This window comes from Piliocolobus tephrosceles, chromosome 16, assembly GCF_002776525.5.
Source record: "Piliocolobus tephrosceles isolate RC106 chromosome 16, ASM277652v3, whole genome shotgun sequence".
Classification (NCBI taxonomy): Eukaryota; Metazoa; Chordata; class Mammalia; order Primates; family Cercopithecidae; genus Piliocolobus; species Piliocolobus tephrosceles.
The window spans coordinates 23,258,336-23,275,191 of NC_045449.1; the positions used below are offsets into that span (position 1 = coordinate 23,258,336).

General features: G+C 54.5%; 4 protein-coding genes and 3 non-coding genes across 16 annotated transcripts in view; 5 read left to right on the forward strand and 2 right to left on the reverse strand.

The window, feature by feature from the left end:
- Positions 1-1,398: 1,398 nt before the first annotated feature.
- Positions 1,399-5,531, reverse strand: RAB34 (RAB34, member RAS oncogene family). Of its 5 annotated transcripts, none has more exons than XM_023183907.2 (11): positions 5,439-5,531; positions 4,310-4,522; positions 4,004-4,095; positions 3,104-3,172; positions 2,911-3,012; positions 2,752-2,816; positions 2,567-2,618; positions 2,306-2,387; positions 2,143-2,233; positions 1,904-2,011; positions 1,399-1,821 (listed from the first exon to the last, which is right to left on the reverse strand). In XM_023183907.2, the coding sequence occupies exons 2-11, from the start codon at positions 4,361-4,363 to the stop codon at positions 1,754-1,756; spliced, it is 783 nt and encodes a 260-aa protein (XP_023039675.1). In that variant the 5' UTR covers positions 4,364-4,522; positions 5,439-5,531; the 3' UTR covers positions 1,399-1,753. The 5 variants fall into 5 exon arrangements, with proteins under 5 accessions (XP_023039675.1, XP_023039674.1, XP_023039676.1 ...); XM_023183906.2 differs by lacking the exon at positions 5,439-5,531 and adding an exon at positions 5,191-5,335; XM_023183908.3 differs by lacking the exon at positions 5,439-5,531 and adding an exon at positions 5,191-5,302 and having other exon boundaries at positions 3,104-3,169.
- Positions 5,532-6,936: 1,405 nt separating this feature from the next.
- RPL23A (ribosomal protein L23a) lies at positions 6,937-11,008 on the forward strand. Its single transcript, XM_023183921.2, has 5 exons — positions 6,937-7,093; positions 7,762-7,945; positions 9,511-9,687; positions 10,646-10,715; positions 10,941-11,008. The coding sequence occupies exons 1-5, from the start codon at positions 7,069-7,071 to the stop codon at positions 10,953-10,955; spliced, it is 471 nt and encodes a 156-aa protein (XP_023039689.1). The 5' UTR covers positions 6,937-7,068; the 3' UTR covers positions 10,956-11,008.
- LOC111520854 lies at positions 7,613-7,679 on the forward strand. Its single transcript, XR_002724777.1, has one exon. It is a non-coding gene; the product is annotated as a small nucleolar RNA SNORD42 (small nucleolar RNA).
- Positions 9,383-9,454, forward strand: LOC111520858. Its single transcript, XR_002724780.2, has one exon. It is a non-coding gene; the product is annotated as a small nucleolar RNA Z17 (small nucleolar RNA).
- Positions 10,757-10,828, forward strand: LOC111520857. Its single transcript, XR_002724779.1, has one exon. It is a non-coding gene; the product is annotated as a small nucleolar RNA Z17 (small nucleolar RNA).
- Positions 11,009-11,426: 418 nt separating the features above from the next.
- Positions 11,427-14,580, reverse strand: TLCD1 (TLC domain containing 1). Of its 2 annotated transcripts, none has more exons than XM_023183920.2 (4): positions 13,828-14,580; positions 12,556-12,638; positions 12,376-12,458; positions 11,427-11,969 (listed from the first exon to the last, which is right to left on the reverse strand). In XM_023183920.2, exons 1-4 carry the CDS (start codon positions 13,878-13,880, stop codon positions 11,586-11,588), a joined length of 603 nt encoding a protein of 200 aa, XP_023039688.1. In that variant the 5' UTR covers positions 13,881-14,580; the 3' UTR covers positions 11,427-11,585. The 2 variants fall into 2 exon arrangements, with proteins under 2 accessions (XP_023039688.1, XP_023039687.1); XM_023183919.1 differs by lacking the exon at positions 13,828-14,580 and adding an exon at positions 12,977-13,337.
- NEK8 (NIMA related kinase 8) overlaps positions 13,462-16,856 on the forward strand; it is a 20,251-nt gene continuing 16,856 nt past the window's right edge. Inside the window, exons 1-2 of one of the 5 annotated variants that reach the window (XM_023183914.3) lie at positions 14,857-14,981; positions 15,083-15,251. Coding sequence is in view for 3 of the 5 variants with exons in the window: in XM_023183913.3 (XP_023039681.1) it covers positions 15,466-15,857 (392 nt within the window). In the remaining 2 variants the exon portion in view is untranslated. Of the gene's footprint in view, positions 13,566-14,856; positions 14,982-15,082; positions 15,252-15,355; positions 15,858-16,856 lie in introns of those variants that run through there. The other 4 variants (XM_023183917.2, XM_023183913.3, XM_023183912.3 and 1 more) reach the window with 4 other exon arrangements.

The following is a 16,856-nucleotide window of genomic DNA, read 5'->3' on the forward strand; positions in this document are numbered from 1 at the left end:
CTGCATTCATTGGAACCTCATCCCAGTGACACCCCTTACGCCCTCAGGTACAACACTCTGCGCATGTATATATCACAGAAGACACAGAAAATCTACTCACCACACACATACAACATGCACACGGAACACAGAACACCCATACCCGGTGCAGCACAAACACCACACCTGGACTGTGGTGCTGGCTTCACACACATCTGTTAACAGGGAAGGCAAGGGTGAGGAGCCCAGTGCTGTGAGGGAACAGAAATGGAAAAAATAATGACAGGAGAGTGTGAAAAGAAGTTTTGGCCACATCGCTGACATTCCATGCACCACACCCCTCCAATTCTCTTGGCACCAGCTTCCAAAGCGAGGATGGAGAGGAGGGGAAAGGATGGGGTCCACACCTTGTTTTTTCCACCATCATCCAGGGGCTCTGCTGCTGCTGCTGCTGTTGCTCTGCCTGATCCCCACCTTCACTTTCCTCCAGACCCAAGTCCGGAGTGGGTAGGGCTGTGGCCCAGACCCTCCTTCCTGTGGTAGCTCTAGAGAGTCTAGGAACTGTGAGGGAGGGGAAGCCAGGAGAAGGGAAGAGTGCAGAAAAACCAACCATCCTGGTGAGAATGGAACCGGGAATGGAACAGACAGAGCACTTGGCAACTGGGAGCCAGAATCTGCCTTCTAATTTGGACCCCCTTAGCCTCCTAGGATGACAGGAGGCCATAAGTCCTCCTTTGTTGACCCAGATGTCTGAGGTGCTTCCAGCTACTCTGGAACTCTGGGTCAGATGTCAACAGGGAGCCAGGGTCTCGGTCACCTTTCCCCATACAAAAGTTAATGGAATAAACAACCAAAAAACCAAACCAAAAAACAAAATAAAACAACAAAAGAGAAAAGTTAATGGTTATAATAACTCCTGAGTTCAAGCGATTCTCCTGCCTCATCCTATCAAGTAGCTGGAATTACAGGCACGCACCACCACGCCCGGCTAATTTTCATATTTTAATGGAGATGGGGTTTCACCATGTTGGCCAGGCTGGTCTCAAACTCCTGAATTCAAGTGATCCGCCTGCCTTGGCCTCTCAAAGTGCTGAGATTACAGGCATGAGCCACCGCACCCAGCCTGGAAAAGTATTTCTTAAAGGGAAGGCAAGAAAAGGGTGAAAAAAAGAAAAAGTAGTGAATATTTGGGTATAAGCACCAAGTAGGACACGTGTGGGGAAAGGATGAGGGGAAAAGGGCTCTCAAAACCAGCCATTCAGACATCACCCAGTGAGGACCCAGTGCAGCCTACCTGAACCTGCCCAGGGGCCAGGGATGGCCAGCACAGCATCCCCAGGGGGCTCTAGTGGCAAGATGGCCCCACAGTCATGCCCATTCCACATCCATCATCCCCAACAAAGAACTCCAGCCCCAAAGTGCTCGTAACAAAGAAATTTTAATGCATAAGGCACAATGAGAGGCTGGAATCAAGCATCCTCACACACAAAGGGCCCAGCAGGCTGAGCAAAAGAACAGAGACACTCTTCCCCACTACCGCTGGGCACCCTGGACAGTCCCCTGAAGAGTAGGGGGCATCCAGTCTTTGGCACGGTGCCTGGAGCAGGAAGTGATTAGCATGGTCCCAGCTACCCCTCTGTGGGAATACTGCCACCAAGAGGCAGCTCTTTGGTCTGGATAAAGTCAGTGCCAATGTTCAGGGGTCAAGCTCTGGAGGAATGAGGGTGGCACAGTGCCCCAGGGCTTGGCAGTCCCTGAACAGTCTCCTCACCCCTCATGGACAACATGTGGGCTTCTTCTTGCTGGCAGTTAGGTAGAGGTTGCTGTCATCACTGTTGATGCCTAAAGAAAGGTGGGAAATATGTGAAGCAGGGATTGGAGGCTCACTGTGCCCTCAGCCACCCTCAACCAGGCAGACACTCACGGACAACATCCCCAATGCGTCGGGCCCCCGATTTCTCCAGCTCTGCCAGCACATTGGCCTCAAAGGTCAGTGCTGCCACGCGGAAGAAGAATTCTCGGACATTCTCACCTGACACAGGGAGCAGATAGGTGCTCAGGGGCAGTGCCAGATCTGGGGACACAGGGCACAGCTGGAGGTATAGCAGTGAGAGGAGAGCCAGGCAAGAGTGTCACAGCAGAGCCCTGAAGCCTCTAACTCACCAGTGAGAGATGAGACTGCCCAGTACTCAGCCTTCATCTCCTGGGCCACCTGGAGGGCATCTTTCTCCATCAGCGCATACTGAGCAGGGGTCTGAGGGAAGGCCAGAATCAGACGGGGGCATTCCCTCACCAAGCTGGGAAGTCCCCCCACTGGCACACTCACACTCAGATCCTTCTTGGAACCTACGAGGAAGAGAAGCACACTGGAAGGGTCATTCTCCTTCAAGGCATCAGCCAGCCACTGCCTGCCACGGGTGGTGGAAAGTGAGGGATTAGTGAGCCTGCAGGACCCCTCCCACCAACATTCATATGCCCAATTACCCCCTCTTTGGTGCAACATGCATTCTTCTTCTTCCTGACCACCCCTCTGTTCTGAGCCCTCTCTTCCCAGAGCCTCCCATTATATTGCAGGATGCTCACATACTTGGTATGTTCCAGAGATGCCACATCATTCAGGTTGAAGACAACGATGATGGCTGGAAGAGTGGTAGAAACAGCCCCAGGTTGACAAGGAAGACACTACTGCTCCTTTCCCCAATTCTTCCCGCTCCAGATGAGAAGCCAGGTGCACTCTGAGACCCACCTACCCCACTTCACCCAGCCCCTTACCTTGAGCTCCTCGATAGTAGGTTGATGCAATGCATTTGAACCTCTCCTGTCCAGCGGTATCCCAACTGCGAGGAAGGAGGAGTGAAGCACAGGTATATATGTTGGAGGGTGTGGGTGCTGGGGGGAAGGGATAGCTGGAAGGGGTGTGGAAGCACTCACAGCTGCAAACTGAAGGGGATACCCAGCACCTCAAAACGTTCCATCTCGAAGTCCACTCCAATGGTGGCCTTATAATTCTTATCAAAGGTGTCTTTGCAGAACCTGAGAGGGTACCAGATGCTCCAATCTGGAGCCAGCCCACTTGTCTAGGTTTCGCCCCGCCCTACCCAGTTCAGCTCCAGCACCTCCTTACCTATTAATGAGGCAAGTCTTCCCCACCGACAGGTCCCCCACCACAATGATCTTGGAGATCTTAAATCTGCTGGACACAAGAGTGGGCAAGGGGAGTGGGCACGAGCTCTTTCACCCTAGGGAGTTCCAATGCTCCCAACTAGGTCCAGAAAGGTAGCTGCACCCAGGCTGAGGGTACTATAGACACCAGGTGTCCCAGACAGCTGCCTGAACAGATGTGCTGGGGAGGAGGAGTGTTTTGTGCTCCAGCAGCAGAGAAACGTGAATTTGAATCCCAGCTCTCACACGGATTAGCTGTGTGACTTTGGACACATTATTTAGCCTCTCTAAGCCCCAGTTTAAACATTTAGGTGAAGTCAGTATATATTTTATTGGGTCATTGTGAAGGTTAAAATGAGATAAATGTCCTATATTCTAAGACACCCTCCCCCCATTTTAATGTCTCTGAAATCAGAATATATCTTAAGTGATGGATGTGTCAATAAAGATAATGATAGTACTCAACACTGCCTGGCACACAGCCAATGCTTAATTAATGGTGCCAACTGTTATCAGTATTACCTTTAAAACCCACAATAAGACTCATCCCTGTAAGCACAGCCAGACCCCTGCCCTGGGGCTCCATGGACTCTATGTGAGGATCTGAGCAGGTGACCACCTTCCCATCTCAGACACCTTAGTCTCTACTCAGGAACCCAGCTGCCACCCTTCTACCCAACCTCATCTCATAGAACTCACAACAACCTTATTGGGAAGAAAGGAGAGGACACAGAGGAAATAACCATATAGCTGGTAGGAGCTGAAATGAAGCCCCAAGGGGGTGGGGGTGGTTGTTTACCCTCGTTATGACTACAGAGTTTCCTGGGACCTCCTCTCTTTGCTGTGGGTGTCCCTAACTCACCCCACGGTGCCTGTCCGGTGCTCCTGGCAGGCGCAGGTGACGCGGGGGTGGAAGTCTTTGTGCACGTGCAAAGCGGCCTCCTTCCTCAGGCACTTAGTGGGAAGGATGAAAGAGAGTGGAGCTTCCCACTCCTGGCCCTTGTCCCGTAGCCAAGCGGCCCGGGTAGGGGTGGAGTGCAGGGACCACCCAGAAGCAGCAGGCCTAGCTGGGTGGCAGGGCTGGGCCCAGTCCTCTGGTCTGGTGCCGCCTCCGCCCCGCCCACACCCCGGGCTGTAGACTGAATCCCGACGTGGCCCCGGCGCTTACCTGCGGCAGCTCCGCCAGGACGCGATCCCTCCGCACGGGCGCCAGAATGTTCATCCTGCCTGCGGCCTTGCAGGGCGCCCTGAGAAGGCGCCGAGGCTGGATCCGCGCCAGCGACCCGGGCGCGTGGAGAGCCGACGATCACCCGCGGCCGGGGTGTCCCGACTACAACTCGGGGCCACGGGGACCCTAAGGGAGCCCGCGGTCTCGGAGACGCTACGACCACCGAGGGCCACGGAGATGAAACAATCACCCGGGGCCGGGGCGAGCCCACAATCACCCGGGCCCTGGGCGTCCCGAAGATGACTCTGGGGCGAGGAGACTCCTCCGCCGCCAATTGGGGGCGGGGAGACCCGTCTGGTGTGGGCCTGGCCCGCGCAGACCCTACGATTACGCGGGGCCGGATAGTTCCTACAATAACCCGGGACCGCGGAGACCCGACGTCATCTCGGGGCTGAGGCTGCCCTACCATTACAGAGTGGCCCCGGGGCGCGGAGTGGCCCTGCCACACGGGGTCAGTGTGGGCAAGGGCGGCGCTGCCAAGGCCCGCAGGCCGCTGGAGGAGGGGGCGAGGGGCCCAGTCCGGCTGCAGGACCTCGAGTCCCACTCCGCTGGGACTCCGCGAACGCTGAAACACGATCCCCGGAAATTCCTAGCGAAGGGCCGCCCCCCGCCCCCCTCCTGGCCGCTCCAGGCCTCGCTGCCAGCCCTCGCCTCCCCCTCCTCTCCACGCCTCTGCGCTGCCCTACCCAGGCTCCCTCGTCTGACGCTTTACCGGGCACCAGGACCGCCCCCAACCAGGCTGGAGCCTATCCAGATAGGGACTCCCAGGCTGCTCTCCCCTGCACCTCTATGCCCGGCTGCGCCTTCATGGGGACCCTTACCCAGCCGAATTGGTGATAGGGAATCGGAGACTGCTGCGCAGCATCTGGCGATGCCAGAAACCAGCAGGGAGGGGAAAGGGGGAGAGAAGGGACCCAAGGAGAGGCGGCGCTTCCCTCCTCAACTCCAGGCCTGGGAGGTGACTCACAGAGTCTGCCCCCGCTCGCCCTTCTGCCCTGGGAGGTCGGGGGTGGTGGTGGTGGAGGGGAAGCGTGCTAAGGGGGTGCCAGGGTTAGAATGAGGTGCCCACCGAGGAGAGAGACGTCTGAAGTTTGGCGTCTTTTCCTTCAAGGCTGCTGTGTAGATTATGAGATGGGAGGGCTGAAGATCAAGCTGCCTCCCTCTAGGGAGGTTAAAGAAGGGCTAAGTGGACCCGGAAACTCCGCTCTTTGGGGTGGTCTCCGCTCTGGGAGGCGGGGACTCCCCTCTGATATGGGTGTTCATTGTTCTGGCCCCATTGGAATCTATCCCACAGGGATAACTTCTTTTTGCAAAGTCCTGCAGGATAGAAGAGGGGGCAGTGCACAATCAATTTCACCGTCAAAGGGGACATCTCTAGTTTTACGAGGGGAGAAGGAAGACAGAAAGGATCAAGTGGGGATGGGTTAGGCACACACCTTAGGAGATGCAAACCTGAGTGTTATGAAACCTTTCTCTGTATCTGGAGCTGAATTTGAGGATGTAAAGATGACCAGGACATGGAAGGGAAGACTAGTTTAGGGCAGGGGATTGTGAGTGAAGTTACTAACAGGAAGAACTAGCGAATCTTGTAGAAATGTGTGGAATTTTCATAGAACTTCAAGTGCATTATCAGGAAACGCAGTAAAACTGACAGTATCAGTGTCGCAGGGAAAGAGGGGCAGATGTAGCCGCCTTGTACTTCCTCGGACACTTTTCCTCCTCGTGACGCGGTTTTTTTTTTTTTTTTTTTTGAGACAGGGTCTCACTCTGCCACCCAGGCTGGAATGGCTCACTGCAGCCTCAACCTCCAGGGATGAAGCGATCCTCCCACCTCAGCCTCCCAAGGAACTGGGACTACAGGCACGCACCACCACGCCCGGCAATTTTTTGTATTCTTTTGTAGAGACGGGGTTTCGCTGTGTTGCCCAGGCTGGTCTCGAACACCTGAGCTCGAAGCAATTCGCCCACCTTGGCCTCGCAAAGTGCTGGGATTACAGGTGTCAGTCACCGCGCCCGGCCCTGATTTGATTTTTTTCTGCCATCAAATCACTGTGTTATTGATAAACCACATTCCTCTCTGGACCTCAGTTCGACCGAGCAAATCCTGCTCCAACACTCTAGAACTTAGCTGTATCTAACTCCCGAGTCAATCTAAATGTGTTCTTTACTCTTGGCAGCGTTCCTGCCTCCTGGCATGGCAATCCTCTTCCCTGAGATTGGCAGTTACTCAAGATGGGAAGCTCCCGGGGCCAGACCCTAGCGACAGCCGGCTACGCCGTCCGCTGGCCTGAGCAAATAAACGCGTGTCTTCAAAAAACTACAACCCCCATGGTGATATGCGCCTGTAGTCCCAGCTACTCGGGAGGCTGAGGCAGGAGAATGGCGTGAACCCGGGAGGCGGAGCTTGCAGTGAGCTGAGATCACGCCACTGCACTCCAGCCTGGGTAACATAACGAGACTCCATCTCAAAAAAAAGCAAAAAATAAAACTACAACCCCCATGAAGCTTTAGAGCCTTTGAGGGGAGGAGTGGCGCATGTTTGTTCACGCACGAAGAAGAAATTAAACCTAACTACCGTTCCCAGAGGGCGCCACTCTGCAAATTACCAAATCAGCTCTAAGCACAAAGCATCGCGAGTCTTTGGTGAGATTTGGCGCTATAAGCTTGTGGGAAAGGGCATTGGAAACCCTTTTCACAAGATGGCGCCGAAAGCGAAGAAGGAAGGTGTGTGTTGGGGATGGGGCCGCCGCTGGTTTACCAGGGATTGCCGCGCCGCAGAGGGAACGAATTGGGAGCATGGCTGCTGGGCTAAGTCCTGAGGGCTCTGCTCTGTGGGGTGCTACCCGTGTTTCGGACACACTGCAGTATACGTGGGCCGCGTGGGCCCAGCCTCATGGGCTGAGTTCCGGTGGAGGGAGTTGGGGAGGCAACGCGGCAGACATCATACGCCAGGGAGAGCCAGACATTCGGCTCTGGGAAGCTACACGCATCCACTGGTTGGCGCTCCACGTTCCCGGGCCTGTAAGAAGTTAGTGCCCTCAGCTTTAACCATTTTTCCTTCTGGTTCATGTTTAACCGGGCTACATTACCCGCCCCCCTCTCCGCTGCCTGGTTTTGCGATGGGGTATGTGTAAAATTCCTAGGACATTTTCTGGAAAGTACTAAGCGTTCGTTCAGTGCTACTTTGTTTTATAGTCGTATCCCTGGACTTACTTCGAGTTGGTCGCTTTCGCCTCTGCTATCGTGCATGTGATGGAAAAGTTTTAATCTCCTGACATTTGTGATGTCTTCAAAGGAACCACTGATGCACGTGTGGCCAGGGTCGCCGACTGCAGTTCTTGGGGCCGGAAGTAACCGATTGCTAACCCGCACCCCGTTTTCTTCTCTCCCAGCTCCTGCCCCTCCTAAAGCCGAAGCCAAAGCGAAGGCTTTAAAGGCCAAGAAAGCAGTGTTGAAAGGTGTCCACAGCCACAAAAAAAAGAAGATCCGCACGTCACCCACCTTCCGGCGGCCCAAGACACTGCGACTCCGGAGGCAGCCCAAATATCCTCGGAAGAGCGCCCCCAGGAGAAACAAGTCAGTACTGCCCCCTCTACCCATGAAAAGATTTGGGTATTCTCTATTGGTAATTTGGAAATCACTCACCCTGTGTGATGGTTTCTCAAACACAAATTGTGTCCAGTGCGCTTCTCTAATTGGAAGTATGAGGAGATTGTTTCTGCTGTATTTATAAAACTGGCAGGAATTCTTTTTAAGTCAGCCCAGAGGCCGGGTGCGGTGGCTCAAGTCTGTAATCCCAGCACTTTGGAGGCCGAGGCTGGCGGATCACTTGAGGTCAGCAGTTCGAGACCAGCCTGAGTAACATGGAGAAATCCCGTGTCTACTAAAAATAGAAAATTAGCCGGGCGTGGTGGCGCATGTCTGTAATCCCGGCTACCCGCGGGAGACGGAGGAAAATCGCTTGAACCCGGGAGTTGGAGGTTGTGGTGAGCCAAGATCGCACGATTGCACTCCAGCCTGGGCAACAAGAGTGAAACTCCATCTCAAAAAAAAAAAAACCCTGAGTCTCAAAATTTGTTAGGTTAATTATTGCTTCACATGTGGTCACGGTTTGAAAACTGTTTTGGGGGGAGTGTAAAGTAGAATACAGAGATTCCTTGCTCCTAGTTCCTACTGCTATAGGGAACAATCCTTGAGGGTGAGAACATGGATTGATTCTTGATTGATAATGGGGATTCTGTTATCTGTATTTGGCAGTTATGGGCTGCTGCGATGTATAGAAGCTTCTTTGCATTCATTTTCCCAAATTTTCATATTGCTCAAGGAATGGTTGGGGGGAAATGGGCAAAAGGTTGGGCAGTTGAGTATTTGAGCTACCGGTAATAACTAACTTTTTAGGGAGCACAGATTTGAGTAGAGCCATGGTAGTAGTTACTACCTATGGGTTTTTGCTGTTTCTACTCTTTTCTAACAGAAAGAGTGGATTGTGTTCAATAGGAAAGCAGTTCACAGACTGTCTTCCTGCCCTTCCCCCCACCAAGTTGGACCTAGGATTGAGTGTGATGAGGTTTAGACCTGACCTGGTTTCAAAACAGGAAAGTAGTGTCTGAGTAAACAGGTGGGCTCTGTCTTTAAATGGGGGAAAGCTGTTAGAGTTGTGCTTAAGCCACTGTAAGTTTAACTTCAGCTGTGCATAAGAATTTGCTCCTGGCCCAATTCTCCTGCCTCGGCCTCCTGAGTAGCTGGGACTACAGGCTTGCACCACCACGCCCAGCTAATTTTTGTATTTTTAGTAGAGAGGGAGCTTCGCCAAGTTGGCCAGGATGGTCACGATCTCTTGACCTCGTGATACGCCTGCCTCAGCCTCCCAAAGTGCTGAGATTACAGCCATGAGCCACCACGCCAGGCCCAAAGATGATTCTTTAATCACTTAAGGTGTAAGAGCCCTTCAAGAGAAAGAAAATGTACAATGTTCTGCCCCTGGGGTTGGGGCTTCAGGCCCTTAGATTTCAGGGTGCAGGTGATGACACTGTAAAGCAACCAAAGTCTGAACAAAATGATTGGTACCTCGTTGTTTGATGCCCTAGGCTCTGGGCTCCAAAGAGGGCCCAGGCCAGGTGACCCCATTTTGCCTCTCGTAGGCTTGACCACTATGCTATCATCAAGTTTCCGCTGACCACTGAGTCTGCCATGAAGAAGATAGAAGACAACAACACACTTGTGTTCATTGTGGATGTTAAAGCCAACAAGCACCAGATTAAACAGGCTGTGAAGAAGCTCTATGACATTGATGTGGCCAAGGTCAACACCCTGATTCGGTGAGTTGGGCCTCAAGGGATGGGGAGCGGGCTGGACCGGCAGTCTGGAGCCAAAAAAACCTGCATTTCATGAAGCTCTTTGATGTTTAGATAGTCCTGGTAATGCAGGACTACACGTATAGTCCCAGTTATGCAGGAAGATCATTTAAACCCAGGAGTCACCCATGATTGCCCCATTGTACTCCAGCCTGAGCAACCAAGCAAGGCCCTTTAAAAAAAAAAAAATCGGGCCGGGCGCGGTGGCTCAAGCCTGTAATCCCAGCACTTTGGGAGGCCGAGACGGGCGGATCACGAGGTCAGGAGATCGAGACCATCCTGGCTAACATGGTGAAACCCCGTCTCTACTAAAAAATATAAAAAACTAGCCGGGCGAGGTGGCAGGCGCCTGTAGTCCCAGCCACTCGGGAGGCTGAGGCAGGAGAATGGCATGAACCTGGGAGGCGGAGCTAGCAGTGAGCTGAGATCCGGCCACTGCACCCCAGCCTGGACAACAGAGCGAGACTCCGTCTCAAAAAAAAAAAAAAAAAATCCTCTGGACCTTTCAGCAGGGGAAAAAATTTCCTTGACTTAAACTTGGAGTAGGTTTAGCAGTGTGTAAGCCTTGAGGCAGGAATTACAGGCTGTCTTAATTACAGACCTTTGTATGGACCTGAGGCAACACTTTCTAGGACTTGATTGGGGGTTGGTGCTCGTTTTCTGGGTCCATACTTCTATTTTCAAAGGCCACTAAAGTGCGGCAGATTACCTTGGTTTAAGTCTTAACATGGCCTGTGGTGTTTCCCATAAGAGAATTGGCTTTGTGGCTTCATGGTGTCCTCTGGGTTGATGGAAAAATCATCATTGGAAAAGAATGACATGAACAGAAGAACCATTGAAGTGCTGGAGGACTGGAGGAGGAAGGGGGAGGGTGTGGGGGCAGTGAGAGTGGCAGGGACTAAGGCTTCCTTCTCTACCCCAGGCCTGATGGAGAGAAAAAGGCATATGTTCGACTAGCTCCTGATTACGACGCTTTGGATGTTGCCAACAAAGTAAGTTTCCTTCCTACAAACCCCCTATCATTCACCCCTTGGGTGCAAATGATGCATATGTTAGCGACCAAAGCCTGATTTTTGCTGATGAGTCGTAATTAACTGACTGCACCCTATCTTAACAAACCTTATCCTCAATGTTCCTCATTTTGCTTTCTGAAAATAACATTCCAGCTTAATCTTCACATTTCAACTCCAGTAATGAGGCTCCCTTTTGTTTTTCAGATTGGGATCATCTAAACTGAGTCCAGCTGCCCAATTCTAAATATATATATATATATCTTTTCAACATATACGTGCCTCTCTGTCAATTTCTGGTTGGGCTGGGAGGCCACACACAGACACTGACATAACAGGGCTTGGGCAAGACTCCTGTTCTACTCATCATTTTGAAATAGTCACCCTGCCACTCTACCATGTGTGATCACTCCAGAGATCTTTGTGACTAGAGTTAGTGTCCTAGGAAAACCGGAACTCAGAACTTGCCTCCATGGTTGCGGGTAACAAGAAGCTGTACAAGAACCCCTTCTTTTATCTCTGGAAGAGGCTGTGTATGAAACCAATGCCCAGGGTTTGAAGGGCATTAGCATCCATTTCAGGGGAGTGTGGATTGGCTGGCTTTCTGGTAGCATTTTGTCCTCACATACCCATCTACTATGTCCAACCGGTCTGTCCGCTTCTCTCACCCCTTGCCCAATAAAGGACAAGGACTTCAGAGGAGTGCTTTCATGAGTGTTTTCAATAGTGTGGGCGCAGGCTCGGAAGGTGGAGAGGCTGGCCCCAGAGGACGCCCAGGCTTGGGGCTAAGTCCCAGTTTCCATGTGAAGCTGTTTCTGGCCTTGTCCATTTTTGTCTCAGGCTCTGTGCCTCTCACTCAGTCAAGAACTTGTCTTTGTGTTGCTTCCTGGGGACACGCTCAGGGCAGAAGTCAGAGCGGAGGAGGCGGGAAAAGTAGATTATGATCATCACGTCCAGCATGAGCAGGATACCCAGCAGGAAGGTGCCCAGGGTCCTCTGCCTCACATAACGCAAGAAGAAATGGGTGAGGTAGACCTGAGGGGCCAGGCGGAAGAGAAAGTACATGACCAGGTTCACATACTTGTTAACCCTGTAGAGGAGATGATCCTGGGCATTATTGATTTTCATCATCATGCGAATGGTGAGGAAGATGTTGCTGACTTCCACCAGTAGTGTTAAGACACCACCACCAACAAAGCTGCTCCAAAAGATGCCAGAGAAGAAGGCACCCATGGCCTAGCGGGAAGAAGGGAGAATAGGAGTTAGGGAACCAGATGCAGGTGCTTTCCTGGACTTTGTAGGGGGAGGTATCAGATTGAGGGCTGGAAAATCCCAAATTTCCACCTGGAATAATAGTTTATAGTGGATAAGATGCTTTGTTTTGTTCGTTCAACATTAGGTTTTGATCCCTGCTCACAGTTTCTGGCTGTGGATGATGTTCAGTCTAAGGCAGTGAGACCATGGGTTGCTGGCCTCTGAACAAGCACACAGACTGCTAACCTCAGCATCCTAAAAATAAGAAGTAGCACACAGGTGGAGGGGTGGGCGGTAAGAAAACACGGCCTTCTCCCAGGTTCCGAAAGACGGAGCTGAGACTAGGTTGCTGACACCAGGCCTATACCACATAATCAGCTTCTCTTACCATGATGTGATGGACGAGGTATTCCCAAGATGCTCGCGCCTGTCCGCTAGCCACGATGTCCACCGTATCGTGGATGAAATACCCTAGTGGAGGGATGGGGCAAGAGATCACGAAGGACTGAACAAGCAGCTTCCTTCTCCCTGTCCCCAATTGGCCTCCCGCTTCCTGGGCAAGACCTACCTGCAGAAAAGCAAACGAGCAAATAGCCAGAAAGTGACCATGCCGTCTCAATCTCCACCAACATGTCGGGAGTCTGCCATACACTGGAAAGCAGGGAAGAAAGCAGGCTCTGCATTTCGGCTCCCTCAGGGACCCTCACCTTCCCGGTTACCCTTCCCAGCCCTGGGGGAGCCTGGGCTCGCGCTAGTGGCTGACTGGGAAGCTAAGAGTGGCTGGGCAAAACCCAAGAGCCTCCAGTTTCCCAGGGGCGATCCCCCTCCCCTGGGGCCACTGCGGCTTCTGGTTGGATAGGATACCAAACGGGATCAGGTGAGACTGCGTGGCCTCAGCCCGCCGAAGAGCGATGGGGGTAGTAACACAAGAGCCGACCCCAGCTCCCTGCTCAGGATCCCCCGGCCACCTCATCCCCACAGTCGCTTACCACAACAGTGCCCAGATCCCCGACACAATGGAGTGAGCGAAGGAGACGAGCAGGTTGTGCCAGCGCCAGGTGCGCAGGGGGTCGGCGCGCACGTGCACGGGTAGGGGCAGGCGACTGAGCGCGCGCCGGAGCGCCCGGAAGGTCAGCGTGGCGCCCAGGAGCAGCGGCAGGGCGGGGTGCAACAGTGGGGGCATGCTGGCCCTCCCCGTCCGCCCTCGAGGCCGCCTCCTCGGGCTGTTCTGGGAACCTGGGTCCCTCTCGGACCAGTCCAGTCCGGCCACCTCTCCCGCCGGGCGCCAGCCCCACACAGTTTCGGCGAAGCCCTCTAGGCCCCTTGACTCCTCCTCGCCCTCCCTGCGAGGCCTCTGCCCCCGCCCCCAGACGCCCGCGCCCTAGCCCCGCCCGCCTGCCCCCGCCCCGTCCGCCTGCCCCCGCCCCTCAGGCGCTGCTGCCGCGCGAGCCGGGTGTCCCCGCGGCCTCTCAGTCACCGGCCGACTCCCGCGGACTTTGGGTAACTAGGAACTGTGCTGGGGGCGTCGTCACCGAGGCACCCCTCGCTGGCGCCTCCCGACGGCCGACGGAGTCCCAGGTGCCGTCGCTCGCCTGGCCTCATTAACCCGCGTCCCCACTTTTCCCCGGGCCACCGGCTCCCCCGCCCTGGGCGGGTACCGCGAGAGCTCTCTCCACCCTCTACTTTCTGCGAAGAGCTGGACGGGACCCGACACGCCCACGCCCCCTAAGTCCTGGTCCTGGGGTGGACTCGGGAGCCCCGCCTCCGACAGTGGTCTCGGTGCAGACCCAGTGCCCCCACCGCACCACTCGCAGTCTTCTGACCGGAGACCTGTGTTTACCCGTCCCTCCTGCGCCCGCGAGGTGGGCGCTTGGGAACTGCTGAGTAACCCATCGCCACCTCTCCCCGCCCGCTCTTAAGCTCCCGGGGCCGGGCGGCTGTCACAGTCCTCCCTCAGACAGTCCCGGCCCTCGGCCCGGCTCCCCGGAGGCTGGGCAAGCAAGACCGCGGATTTGCAGGGACTGCTGGGGTGACCCGCGCTCTCCACGCGGGTAGCTTGCAGCAGTTGCGGCTCCTAGCCAGTAGGTGTCAGCCTGCCCTCACTGTGGCGCGGGCTCCCTCTCCCGCCTCCGAGCAAGGCGGCCGCTTTCGGGGAAAGTTTAAGTAAACTGGGCGAAAGGAGGAGCGGCTGAGAGCTAGCGAGGGAAGTGAAGCGGGGGTGAGGGCGGGGAGGGAGAAGAGGGTGGTAAAAGAAGAGGGGAGGGAAGAACTGGGGGAGGGGAAAGGTGCTGCGGGAGGGAGGAAAAAGCCAAAAACCTGAGGGGCAAGGACCCACAGACCAAGCCGTTTGAGCGTTTTTCTCCCTTATGGCTCCAAGGTTACACATTAACCCCTGTGGGACTCCTAGGTTCACCAAGGCGCAGTCGGTTTCTAGGTGACAGCACTGGTGTCCCGGGTGAGCGGCTTTCCCGCCCCTCCCCTTGGCTCACAGAGCTGCTCTGTACGCCGGCCGACACCGGCCTGAGCCAGCGCCCATCAGCACTCCTTCCACGTGGGCGGGTTTGGGTACCCTTGCGAAGGCCGGGGCAGGGTTTCTTTCTTTCTTTCTTTCTTTTCTTTCTTTCTTTCTTTTTTTTTTTGAGATGGAGTCTCACTGTGTCGCCCAGGCTGGAGTGCAGTGGCACGATCTCGGCTCACTGCAACCTCCGCATCCCAGATTCAAGCGATTCTCCTGCCTCAGCTTCCCGAGTAGCTGGGGTTACAGGCGAGCGCGACCATGCCCAACTTTTTGTATTTTTAGTAGAGATGAGGTTTTACCATGTTGGCCAGGCTGGTCTCAAACGCCAGACCTCAGGTGATCTGCCCGCCCCGGCCTCCCAAAGTGCTGGAATTACAGGCGTGAGCCACCGCGCCTGGCCGAATGCTGAGTTTTTATAGAGCTCCAGCTCCAGCAGAGCAGGAACCCGGGAGAACCTGGAATTAACCTCACTTCTGGTAAAGAGCCTAGCTGATCACACTAACCAGCCCTGTGCCTCTAGGCTTTGTCTTGAGCTCATCTCGGCGAAACCGCCGTCTTCTCCCCTTGATGCTTTCAGGTAGTGATTCACTTCCGCCGCCATTTTCCCCCATGGGGTTCACCCTAGATGAGCACTGAGGGCCGATTACCCTCCTGCAGTGCGTGTGTGTGAAAAGGGAGTTGAGAGTCCTGACCAGCGCGGTGCTCACTAGTCGGGACGGCCTGAGACCGTGTTATGTCCTCCCCAGGTGAATCAACTTGCACAACTTGGGATTTCCCTCGTCCCTCCCTAGGCAAACACGAAACTAACCCTGCTGCCTTCTCCCAGGAGCGCTGGCCTCGGTCGTTTTGGTTGTGTTTATCGTTTGCGTGCCAAGGAGAACCCGATTTCTCCTGAAATAGCGTCACTCGTGGGCAAGAAGGGAGTCGATCCTCTCTTCCCACCCCCGCCCGGCCTGTGGGATGCAACTCTCGGGAACGCGACATCCTTTTAGTCTAGCAAGCTTTACAAGGGCTGGGTATATGCTTGGGAGGGGCGGGTACCGTGCCGGCCATTGCGGGGCGCGCCCTATTTTCTTGCCCTATTCTTTGGACACTGCGTGGGGCAGGGTCATGAGGGGAAAGGTGACGGCGTATCGCAGCGGCCGGTGTGTGGTGCAGGCCCACAAATACGTACGCGTGGCGGAATCCACACCTAGCGCGCTGGCTCCGCCCCGCAAGCCGCTCGCCGTGAAGGGGCGGGGCCCAGAGTGGCTGGGTCCGCGCACGCGCCGCGTGGGAGACGGAAGTGAAACGCTAAGAAATGAGATGGAGAAGTACGAGCGGATCCGAGTGGTGGGGAGAGGTGCCTTCGGGTGAGCCAGGGCTCTGGGGGAGGAAACTGCTAGAGGATAGGGAAAATAAGCCCCAATTCTGCCCGCGAAGTCGCCGCCCGCCTAGCCCCGCCCCAAGGCGTGAACGGCACTCTGGGAAGCTCCGCCCAAGCTTCCGGTCCCTATCCCGCGGGGAGACTCCGCCTCTACGTATGCCACGCCCCTGACAAGCCTATTGGCCCGCCCACTGAGTTCTGTAGCTTCTTTATTCATTGGTTTAACAAATACTGAGGTTGGGCGCGGTGGCTCAAGCCTGTAATCCCAGCACTTTGGGAGGCCGAAGCGGGCGGATCACGAGGTCAGGAGATCGAGACCATCTTGGCTAACACGGTGAAACCCCGTCTCTACTAAAAATACAAAAAATTAGCCGGGCGTGGTGGCGGGCGCCTGTAGTCCTAGCTACTCGGAGGCTGAGGCGGAAGAATGGCATGAACCCCGGAGGCGGAGCTTGCAGTGAGCCGAGATCGCGCCACTGCACTCCAGCCTGGGCGACACAGCCAGACTCCGTCTCAAAAAAAAAAAAAAAAAAAAAAACGAATACTGAGTGCCAGCTATGTATGTCAGGCTTTGGGCTCTGGCTATACAGTTAGAACCGGAACAGTCGTGGTCTTTAACCTCTTGGAACTTACTGACTATGGGAAAGTTATACAACAAACAAAAGATTATGAATTAAGAAGTTATAGCAGTTATGAAAGGTTATTAGCAGGTTGTGAGGCTAGTACATTCATTACCAGGGAGAATACTTACATGAGATGGTCAAGGAAGAATTCTCTGAGAAGGGAGATTGATTGATTGATTGATTTTTGAGACAGTCTCCCTCTGTCACCCGGGCTGGAATTCAGTGTCGCGATCTCGGCACGCTGCAACCACCACCTCCCGGGTTCAAGCAATCGTTGTGCCTCAGCCTCCAGAGTAGCTAGAATTACAGGCGTGCGCCACCACGCACGGCTAAATTTTTTTTGATTTTTTTTTTTTTTTTTT